Source organism: Rattus norvegicus, chromosome 11, assembly GCF_036323735.1.
Source record: "Rattus norvegicus strain BN/NHsdMcwi chromosome 11, GRCr8, whole genome shotgun sequence".
Lineage (NCBI taxonomy): Eukaryota > Metazoa > Chordata > Mammalia > Rodentia > Muridae > Rattus > Rattus norvegicus.
This window is the reverse complement of record NC_086029.1, coordinates 49187754-49199084: the sequence shown is the minus strand read 5'-3', so window position 1 is coordinate 49199084 and position 11331 is coordinate 49187754. Positions and strand designations below refer to the sequence as shown.

General features: G+C 46.3%; 1 protein-coding gene across 6 annotated transcripts in view; it reads right to left on the bottom strand.

Moving 5' to 3' along the window:
- Positions 1 to 212: 212 nt before the first annotated feature.
- The window catches only part of Igsf5 (immunoglobulin superfamily, member 5), a 42883-nt gene continuing 31764 nt past the window's right edge, over positions 213 to 11331 (bottom strand). For all 6 annotated transcript variants that reach the window (XM_006248156.5, XM_039088368.2, XM_006248155.5 and 3 more), the window contains 3 exons: positions 9005 to 9105; positions 6174 to 6244; positions 213 to 974 (listed from right to left, as the gene is read on the bottom strand). In XM_006248156.5, coding sequence (XP_006248218.1) covers positions 879 to 974; positions 6174 to 6244; positions 9005 to 9105 — 268 coding nt within the window. In that variant the 3' untranslated portion in view covers positions 213 to 878. The remainder of the gene's footprint in view (positions 975 to 6173; positions 6245 to 9004; positions 9106 to 11331) is intronic.

The following is an 11331-nucleotide window of genomic DNA, read 5'->3' as shown; positions in this document are numbered from 1 at the left end:
CCATGTTCTGGTGGACAGCCCACACCCATCCATATACAGCCAAACTGATTGAAAACGAAGAGGGCATGAAGTTGGAATGGGGGTGTTGGGAGATCTGGGAGGTGTTGGAGGAGGTTTTAACATCACAGAATGGACAGAAGTACATTGTGTCCACCTATGGAATTCTCAAAGGATAAATTAAAAATACAGTAGAAAAAGATGGTACAAGGTGCTTGGCTTTTTGATTGTTTATTAAATAGTATATATCTCTTCCCCGTTCGTTCATGATGCTGGCGGAACATGAGCTTTGTCCCTCATCAGGCAGAATCCAACACCTAATTCACCCAAAACCATGGTGACAAGGACAAGGGAGCGTATGCGAAAGACTGTCTTCTGGAAAGCATCCGGACATGTGCGTTGCTTCTCCTCTTGTTGCATTCCTGAGCTCCAGGGGCCAGTTACTTACAAGACACAGTTGATGCTAGTTGTTAGGCTCTTGGTTCTGTAATAAGGTTCAGTGATGTCCCTCGCTGTGAAACACACATAAAGACCATATTACCACGATCTCAGAAAACAGAAGCATTCTGAAGGTCGTGGCAGGATCTATATCTGCCTTTCGCTGGGTTAGCAGGAGTGTCAAGTCATGAGGAATGTCACCATGACAGACCCTCATGTTTTACTCGGTCACCTTAAGGAATTCACCAAAACCATGATACACCTCAAGATCAAATTCTTCTTGGAAGGAGGAAAACCAACTCCTCCTGTTGCTATAAAACACCAGCTCTGGTGACTCTGATGCGGCCTCTTTGGCAAAGCTGAGATGCGGTCTCAGGATACAGAAGAGAATGATATTGACCCGGTGTGTGTACACCAAGCACAGCCATGAGAAGTCTTTATTATTACACTATAGTCACATTTCTGATCTTCTGAGGACTGGCGATGTCAAAGGAAACTCGTGGATGAGTCACTGGGCTGGGCCGATGTTTATCAAGTTCCTGGTAACAAAGACAGGAGGGTCAGTGTGTTCGCTGGCTGGGCCCCAGGCACCATGCTCACCTGAGAGGCACTCACCAGGGAAGAGGGAAGAACCACTAGATAGAGACATGCCCTCTCCTTCTGTTTCTTCAGCAACACACACTCTGGGTGCTTTCCAAGCCCAAAGAGCAAGCTCATTCCAAGAATCCAAGTCTCACTTTTACCAAACTAAATTACAGATGCAAAAATTCCTTGTTTTGTTTTATTTTCTAATCTCCCTATGGAAGCTCTTTCTTTACCTGGTAGGTGTCTTTCCTTTTAAACGTAAGATATTTATTATGGATGTCTTTGAATAACACGCATCTCTTCTAAAAGAGCAAAAGCAAATTGGAAACGCTGGCCTGAAGTCCACCACCCGTGTCTCCTGCGGCACTGTGTGATGCTGGTTTCTCATTCAGAAACCTTGTAAACCAACCCGGGCTCCTCTACCAGGCCAGCGACGTCACCCTAAGAGGACGTGAGGACAAGTCTAACATGTGTCTGTAAGCCCACCACCTGGGAGACTGAGGCAGGAGGATCATCAATTCAAACTACTCTGAACCACACGGCGAGACCCTGTCTCAAAGGCAAAGACATTATGTGCAACCCATTTTCCCTGCCTGCCCTGAGGGTAGCAGTTCAGGCTGCAGGGTACAGGGAGCGTATCGAACATCTTAAATAATGCAGCCAGGCAGGATGAATTATTCAGCGGCACTGGAACGTTGTGGATCTTGAATGGGAACAGTCCTAGGCTGCTGTGGGGCTTTCATTTACAGACTCCCAAAAAGGAAAGGAAGCCTGCTTGGTGGATGGAGTATCTTGCTGGGGGTCTCTCTGGAGGGTGCCTTCTGCTGGGAGTGTTGGAGGCTTTTGCGGTTGTTTGCCTCTGTTTACCCTGCTGGGGTGCACAAACACGCTGCCGCTTTCTAAATTTATCACAGGTTTATTTCTGTTTATCTCAACGGGGGGAATGGATTAGTGGGGAAGGCACAGGCTGGGTTATGAAACATTCATGCGCCCTCGAAAACGGAATGGTAAAGAGACAAAATTACTTAAAAAAAAAAAAACCACCAGAAGAGTTGACTGACCACAAATGAAGGCCCCAGAAGAGAAGGAAAGATGGCCGTTTGTGTTACATGCTCATCTAGGTACAAGGCATTCATAAAGTCCATGGTTTTAGACAAAAATAGAAAAGGTTCTCTTGTCCCATGAGCTGGTTGTGATTTGCAGCAAAGATTTAAAGCCTTGGAAGCTCCAACCTCAGATGTGTCAATCATGGTACACCTGAGCTCTGTCTATCACTATAATAAGCTCTTACTTAGCAACCAGTGACCATGTTCCTTACCCTAACTGCATACCCTACAATATGGCAGGAACCAGCACTGAAGAGGGGTCATGCTTGGCCAGGTGAATGTTTGGATAATCTCTATTTCCTTTCCAACTTTTCTAGACACTTAATGCCTGAACTAGGTTCTGCAGCCTAAAATCTTATGCTTCTAGCCATGTTGAATGTAGTGTGTCTTAGGGCACACCTAAAACACTGGAGACTGAAAAAAAAACTTCTGCTGCAGATGGGGGTAGTATTTGACCCTCCAGACCTCATGCTTGGTGCCCATCACTGCACCCCAGATGCGTAAGAAGCTCAGTGCTTTGGGCACATGAGGCCCAGCTTAGGCGCCCTCCTAGAACTCAGAGAGGATCCTGCCTTACAAAAAGGCTGCCCCTGTCTACAAGAACATTTTTCCCAAGCAGGTCACCTGAAGAACATGTGAAAATACTGGTTCTTAGGCCCGCTGTTGTCTAGGCACTCTGGAAGAGCCCTAAGGGCTTGCACAAGCACCCCAAGCGCTTCCTGGATATGCTGCACTGATTTATCGGGGTACCAGGCGCAGGTTTCTATAGGTGCCATGCATACCTCATATCCAGCTGGCATTCTTTAGTAATTCGAGTGTCCAATATTTGCAAACACACCCCCATGTCTCTATCAGGATATGGCAAGAATTGGGAGCATAAATTCCTAAAACAACCCCCGTACCCGAGGTGGTTAGGAAAATGTGCTGCTCTTGTATAGGACCCAAGTCCTATTCCTCGCAACTATATAGTGACTCGCAATCATCTATGACTTCACTTCCATGAGTTCTGACACCCTATTCTGGTCTCTCTGATGGCACTGCACATACAAAATATACGCATGTGGGCAAAACACTCATACACATAAAATAAATAAATCTTTAATGGTCCAATAATCTAGGAAGACCCCAGATGGGGTTGAACCAAAAGGAGCTCTAGACGATGGAGTTAAGCAGTTCTGAAAGCCTATATCTTTATCTTGCACCACTGACAGAGCTTACCATCTTCTGTGGTGAGCCACAGCGGCCACTGTCCTCCTTAAGCATCTGGCCACAATGGCTGGCTTTCTGTGGGGCACACCTCCAGCCCCCTAAGACTCTGTCCCTGTGACAATCCTCACCCTTCTGAAGTCTTACAAGGACTCTGCACTGAAACTCTCAGAAGACGATGAAGAGTTTGACCCAAGAGCATTACCCCCAGCCCCACATGACTTCTCCATAGCAGCATGGACACCAGCACTCTAGGCTTCAACTGGAAAAGACGTGGAACAGAAAAGAGTTGTGAGAGCTGTTCCATCAAAAGATGGAGTCTCCTAGCCTTCCAACAGTGGGCCTGCTGCAGGGTAGTTGCTGGATATAGGCTGTGATTAGAATCATGTCACATGGTCTAGGATAAAGATACACATGTAGCAGTTCTCATCAGCCTGGAGATGGAGACTGAGTTTCAGAGGTACTGGACGCTGGGGGCATGACAGGAAACCTCCAAATACCCCCAAACGCTGCTGTCTCTTGAGCTATATGTAGCCCTGAGCCTCAGCAGTCACTCTGCTGCTTACAAAACCAAGCTTTGCCTGCTCCAAGTCCTATCCTATAGCAACAAGCAGGGGCCTCTGTTGCTATGGGCCCCTATGTTCCTATGTCTCTATGGGCAAGCTCTGGATCAGTGAGTTCCCCAGAAACCCAGATGTGGAAGAACACTGGCTGCAGGCTGCCTTACAGCTCCAGAGCTCAGTTTAGACTACAACCTCTTCAGACTATGATCTGGGTGAAAGTGGGGGTCCTTAAAACAGTAAAGCCATCCTGGTCAACCATCCTGAACTCTAACTAACCAGCATCCCAAGCTGGAGAAGATCCAGGGCATATACAGAAATGTCCTCATAGTAATATGCCGGGCTGTGGCAAATTGAAGCCACGGGAGTCCTCAGAGGGGAGGGTAAAAAGACAAGGATACACTCTCAGTCACTTTTCCTACCTTTCCAGGGGCACAGATCAGTGGAGGGTGGAGGAGGGCTGGAAGATGGAGGGTACACACACTATAGCATCCTTACAGGAGACAAAAGCTCTGAGAAACACGGGTCATCACCACCCTCGGAAGACGCCTAGACTCCGCTGAGATAAAGGACCTGCCTTTATGAAGTGCTACAATGTTTGAAGTGCTACAGCCTTTGAAATGCTACAGTGTTCTGTCTTTGCTTTTACTAGCCATTCTGTCAAAGCAACAAGAAGAGTATCTTACACATCATGCTTACAGCTGGGTGGCAGAGAACATCTCAGCCACCTGTCCTTATCAACCCATGATCCCCCCAAGAATGAACATACAACACTCCCCACAGCCTGCCCGCTGTTAACTGCCACCTCTTGGTCACCAGACTAGTGATTCTAAAAAAAAAAACTTGTCTCCCCTCCCTCACCCCCCATTTCTAAAGCTCCAGATCCATCCAAAGATGTACAAGCCCAGGATCTACCTTATTGAGAAAAATTGACCTCTTTGTTTACCTGCCACTTAACCTGAGGAAGTGACTACATTGTGTACTAGGAACAATCTGTCACCGAGACCCACCTTCATTTGTGCCATAGTCCCCCCCCCATATCCTCTCAGCTTACTTCCTGTATTCCCCTAAAATGACCTAAGTTCCCAAGCTATCTAACTGAGCATCCGGCAGAGTCTCCTACCCACTTAAAGCCTGAAAGGTCTGTGTCATTGGCAGAATGCACGCAGGCAGCTGGATCCCAGAGATGGGGAGAAAAAACACAGCCCAGAGCTACCCGGAAATTTAAGTCAATCTATGCATCCAAAAAGAATAATCAGGGAGGGACCACAAAGACAAACACACTCTCGATGCCACTGTCCCAAGCCAACAGCAGCCACTGCACAGGTCAAACCATCCAGTAAGTGGTTTGGAGATCTGAGGCAGCTTCCCCAAAAGGGATGAGAAGAGCATTTGTGGGACCGTGGGATTTCCCTGCAGTGCACTTTTCTTAGAGTTTCACTTGTATGGGTCAGGGAAAATTGCTGGTTATGTTTTGACAAATTTTCACATACAAAATATCTTCTGCCTATTAGCTCCAACTCACACATGCATGACAACCAGTGCTGACTCTGTATTAGAAAGCAAACATACTGTGTTCTTACAGCTCCCAGTGGGCAGTTTAATCATTGTCTTGTCCATCAAACAAGACGGACTCGCACATTCAGCTGCACACTGAGTCTCCTTGATGATGTCTAACAGAGACCTGAGAAGTGGTCCACACTTGCTCTCTGTACCCAAACCCTGTCTCTCAGCCATCTGTCAGTGATAGCTCCAACTTCCATGAGGTCCCAGACATATTCCTGGCCAAGGACTCCTTCCATTCTCCACCCAAACTCCAGTCACAACAGGATCTTCCCCACTCTCAACCTCATGGCCACAGACCTTACATGCACAGCAAAACACACTTATTCTCCTGCTTTTCAAACCCAGCACCCAGCATCCTTCCATGAGACAAATGGCCCAAGGTCCCAGTGTAGGTATATATTATGCATATTAAGGGCAGCCAGGACAGCAGAGCTAACTCAGGTCTTAGAGACTCCAAGAGAACAAACACAAGTTGCATGTTGCTCGTGACATTGTTGGCTCAGATCAGTGTTTCCCCAGTCAGATTACATTCTATAGACTTACAGCCATTGCTATAGGAAAGCAAGAGCTATTTCCTCTCTGCACCCATTCCTGGCAGCTGTCTGCTTGAAACAGACAAGAAAGAGAGTCCTTCTTCCACCATGAATTTTCAACATGTACCTACCACAAGTATTTTTAAATGAAAGGAAAAAATGTACAAAGCATTCTACATCACCTGTTGAGGAAGGCTACTGCGTTGTTCTGGAAGGCTAACTTCACCAGATTTAGGAGGGAGAGAAGCAATTTCTGCAATAAAAGAATTTTTGTCAGTGCAAAACATTATTTATTTTAAGATTGCATTGTCTAATAATTAATTAGGATTGCTCAGGAAGGACATTTTTTCCTATGTAGTTCTACCATAAAACATTCTCTATAGTTTAAATGGAATGCCCACTCAAGCCCATGGACTAAAGACTTGGCACTACTGGAAATAAAGAGCTCATAAGGGGCAGAGCCTAGTGGGAAGAGGTTGAGTCATAGGGTAGATGGCCTTAAGTAGAATGTTGGGCCCCTGACCTGTTCCTTTCTTTCTCCTTGTTTCCTAGCACCATGATATAAGTACTCTGCTCTGTGATGCTCCGCTCACCATAGGGCCAAGCCTGTGAATGTGAGCCAAAACGAATCTTTCCTCCCATCTTGGCTGTTAAGCTCAGAATTCCACAGACAATGGAAGGATAACAATGGCACTGTGGATATATGGTTATTTCTCTTTATATTACGTAAGTCTAGAGCCTTGTGCTTTATGCATGTGCTGTAGAGTCAAAGAAAACTGACTTACAAAACAGCTTCAGTCCTACTTAGAAAGGGGAACAAAATAATCACGGGAGGTTGAGGGTGGGAGGGACTTGAGAGGAAGAGAGGAGGGGGAGAGGGAAAAGAGACGCAGGATTAGGTGTGGGAGGAGACAGGCGAGATGTACAAAGGGTCAGGAAATTGAACCGAGGTGTGTGGCAATGGGGATGGGGGACTGGGGGTAACCACCAGAAAGTCCCAGATGCCAGAAAAGCAAGAGGCTCCCAGGGTGGAACGGTGATGACATTAGCTGAACTATCCATCAAAGGGGAGAGAGAACCTGTAAAGACCCTACCCAGAGGTTAGGCATGGCCCTGTTTGAGGGATGGGGCCACCAGGCCTTCACAAAACTTTAACCCATAATTGCTCCTGTCTAAAGGAAATATAGGGACAAAAGAGTGGAGCAGAGACTGAAGGAAAGGCCATCCAGAGACTGCCCCACCTGGGGACCCAGCCCACATGCAGCCACCAAACCCGGTCACTTGCTGATGCCTAGAAGTGCTTGCTGACAGGAGCCTGATATGGATGTCGCCTGAGAGGCTCTGTAAGAGCCTAACCAATACATATGTGGATGCTTGCAGCCAACCATCTGACTGAGCACAGAGACATCAATGGAGGAGTTGGGGGAAGGACTAAAGGAGCTGAAGGGGTTTGCAACCCCATAAGAAAAACAACAATACCAACCAACCAGACCCCCCCCACCCAGAGCTCCCAGGGACTAAACCACCAACCAAAGAATACACATAGAGGGACCCATGACTCAAGCCACATATGTAGCAGAGGATGGCCTTGTCTGGCATTGATGGAAGGGGAAGCCCCTGGTCCTGTGAAGGCTTGATGCCCCAGTGTAGGGAATGTTAGGGTGGTGAGGCAGGAGTGGGTTGGTGGGTGGGTGGTTAGGGGAGGACTCTCATAGATGCAGGGTGAGGGGTGGGTGGGATTGGGGGTGTTTCAAAGGGGAAATCAGGAAGGGGATAACATTTGAAATGTAAATAAACAAAATAACCAATAAAAAATTAAATAAACTCAGTTTCTTTCTTTAAACATTGGTCCTATCTAGACACAAGATGACCCATGGCCTCAGTAGCTGACCAAGGAAAAATAAACGCAGGGCAAGGCAGGAGTTGGAGACAAAGAGGTTAGGTTTAAGGCATGATTTTGATCACACGATTTGCAAAATGCCCAAAATATTAATGGATGCACAGTAGCAAGAAATCCTGGAAGAAGCTAAGCATCTTTAGGTATAGAAGCCAATGCTCTGGGGAATGTCTTAATGTGGCATTGAGTCTCAGATGCACAAGGGAGACAGACTGGGTGAAGTCAAAAAATGGGGACACTGAAAGGTAGGACCCCAATCTCAGCCAGGGCCGCCTGGCTGAGGGTCTTCCCTTGGAGTTCGTTTTGCCAGCCTACATGGCTGAGACTCTCTTTCTAGGTGCTAAAGAATGGCGTGTGCCTCCTTCTCTCTCGATGCACACTTTCAAAGCCTACTTAGTACTGTGACATTGCCTACAGAAAGTTCCCACCCCATAGTGACTACATGAAATGAGACTCTGCACCAAGACTTCTCAGAGTAGTTTAGCCTTCTGTGATGATTTGTATATGCTTGGCCCAGGGAGTAGCACTATTACAAGGTGTGGCCTTGTTGGAGGAAGTGTGTCACTGTAAGGGTGGGCTTGGGGACCCTCCTCCTAGCTGCCTGGGGATGCTCAGTCTGTCCCTGGCTTCCTTCCGGTGAAGATGTAGAACTCAGCTCCTCCTGCTCCATGCCTGCCTGGATGATAATGGACTGAACCTCTGAACCTATAAGCCAGCCCCAATTAATTGCTGTCCTTTATAAAACTTACATTAGTCAATAAGACCCTAACTAAGACACCTTCCAACAATCACCCCATCTGACTGATGGAAGCAGGGCTCTGTGTGCCTGTTGTATTTGAATGGGGTTAAGTGGGGCCATCTGATAATTTTAAGGAGAAACTTACAGGAGAGTAAAAGCCTTTGAAGTTATATTTTTTTAACATTCAGAGAGAAAGATCTTTATTGCTAAATCTACTCCTAGACTACTCTTAACTCTAAAACGTCTCCTTAAAAAAAAAAAATTATCCAAACACTGATTGCTCCCAGCATCTAGGTTTTCCTGCTTGAGAGGCCGGTGAAGTCACCCCACACACACATCTTCCTCTCGGGTCTCCCTGTGCCCCAGCGGGTACTCACGTGCAGCCCTTGCTTCATCCGATTTGTACCCATAGTTTTCCTTCCCACTTTTTAACCATGTCTCGGGATCTGCTTTGCCTGTCCTCACATTTGCAGATTTCCTGGAATTAGATCATTGCGGTTACAACCTCTGAGCGGAGGTGGACAGCCTGTGCATCCGTGCATGCCAGTGAGAGGGAGAGAAGGATCATCTCAGATCTATGGCTCAACTCCCAGAAGCCACTAAGAGAATCTAGGGGGTCAGAACCTATGATCCCTGAGCCCAACCATTCTGCCATTCGTCGCTGACACACGGTGACACATGCCTGCTCTCACAGTTTCCGGTGCTGCCTTCGTGTCACAACAACACAACGTTGTGGCAAAGACTTTAGGGCTGGTAAAAACCAAAGTATTTACTGTGTGTTTCTTTATACAAAAAGTAGGCTGGTTCCCCAAAATAAGGCTGAGTCTGGCACAGCTTTATAAGGGGAGAAAGGTGAATTATGGAGGGCCAGATAATGAGGAATCTTCAGACTCAACCCCTAAGAACACCTGTGTACACACACACACACACACACACACACACACACACACACACAAAGGTATGCCTGAGACACAGCCCATATGTGAGCCACAGACAAGACAGGGCCAACATGAGTAAGTGATGGACTTCTATGCTACCCATAAAATGGTGATAGGTAAGAATGCACTCATACTCTGGGATGCGGTAGACACTGGACTCTCTTGGACACTGTGGCACATGCACCGACCCTGTGGCCTGGCTCTCATTGCTTCAGGGATGGCACAGGACTCTGAACGAGATGGGCACTCAAGTTCTCCTCAAGGACACTGGAGCCCCATAGGAAGCTGGGAGAACAAGTCCCACGTACAGCTAGAACACAGCATTACGTCGTTGGAAAATATCCCCATCCACATTACACAATGTGGATGGGCCTCACTGTAGAAAGCTCTGGGGAGCAGGCATGCTTGAATGAGTATGTGGCAACTGTCTCTACAATACTTACCACAGAGCTAATCTTAAGGTGTGGGAAAAATGTCAGAAGCAGGTCACCTTTGGGGAACAAGGAGACAAGGCTCTAAGGAAAGCCTGAGAAAAGCTCTGAGGGACTACAGACTCATTAGTTCTGAAGTTGGGCAGAGACCGTAGCACAGGTGCTTGGGGATATTGGTCATGCTATGAATGTACACTTCACCCCCCACTTACATTTGGGAGTACAAATGTCATGAGATCCATTACTTTGAAAAACAAATCTATACTAATAAAATTGTTTAAAGGTGATTCAAGTTAAGTGTACATGTCTGCGCCTGTGTGGGGGTATGAGCACGGGACTACAGGTGCTCATAGGGGTAAAAAGGGGGTGTCTAGAGTTGGATATGAGCTGCCTGGCATGGATGCTGGATTCAGGTCCTGTGCAAGTTCTCTTAACCTCTGAGCCTTCTCTCCAGCCCCACTAATAAAACGGTTTTAACTCCTACACTGTTATACTGAGTTGTTTGCAAGCAGAAAGAAAAGATATATATATATATATATATATATATACATATACACCTTTCAAAAAAACATGAAATAAAACCATCTGACATAAAAGAAACGATCAGACTAAAGTGCTATTTTTTTAGGTACACATTTGTTAACAGAAATAATCTTCAGAATAATGTCAGGCAAAAAGAACACACTGTAAGAAAATGGTTGCTATGGTCCAGATTATATTAAATGCCTGCATATACATTTCTGCTTATATATAGGAACATACACATACATATAAATATACACAAACATAGGTAACAGTAATTACCTCTAAGCAATGATCTACATGTAACATTTGAGACTTATCTGTGTTTCACTTTCTTTTCTATTCTAAACATGTACTGAATCATCGATAAGTAATTTGCTTATTTTAATGCAGAAATTGCTAAGTGGCTGGAGACAGCAATACCAACAAATGGAAGGGAAAAAAGACAGGGAGATGTGGTCAGGCAGTGAGTCACCTGTCATGCCCCAGGCCAAGGCAATCTGTTCTCAACCTGGAGCTGCACATAGATGAGGAACTGGACCTGGGGCCAGCTTCCCTGTCTACATCCCTGACTCTTCACAGGGGAAATGTCAGAGATTGTTATCAGTCTTCTGCCTCAGTTCCCTCAGCCACAAGGTGGGAAAGGCCTATAAAACCATGGTGAGAAACCAGAAAGGTTGGAACCCTGCAAAATTCTGAACAATGCCCAGCTGTATGTGACAGAGAAAGGTGATCTTAGATGTCACTCTGTTGTCACGACTACCTGTGTGGTTATACATGCTATTCTCCATCAGTTTGCTAAATAATTCTGGG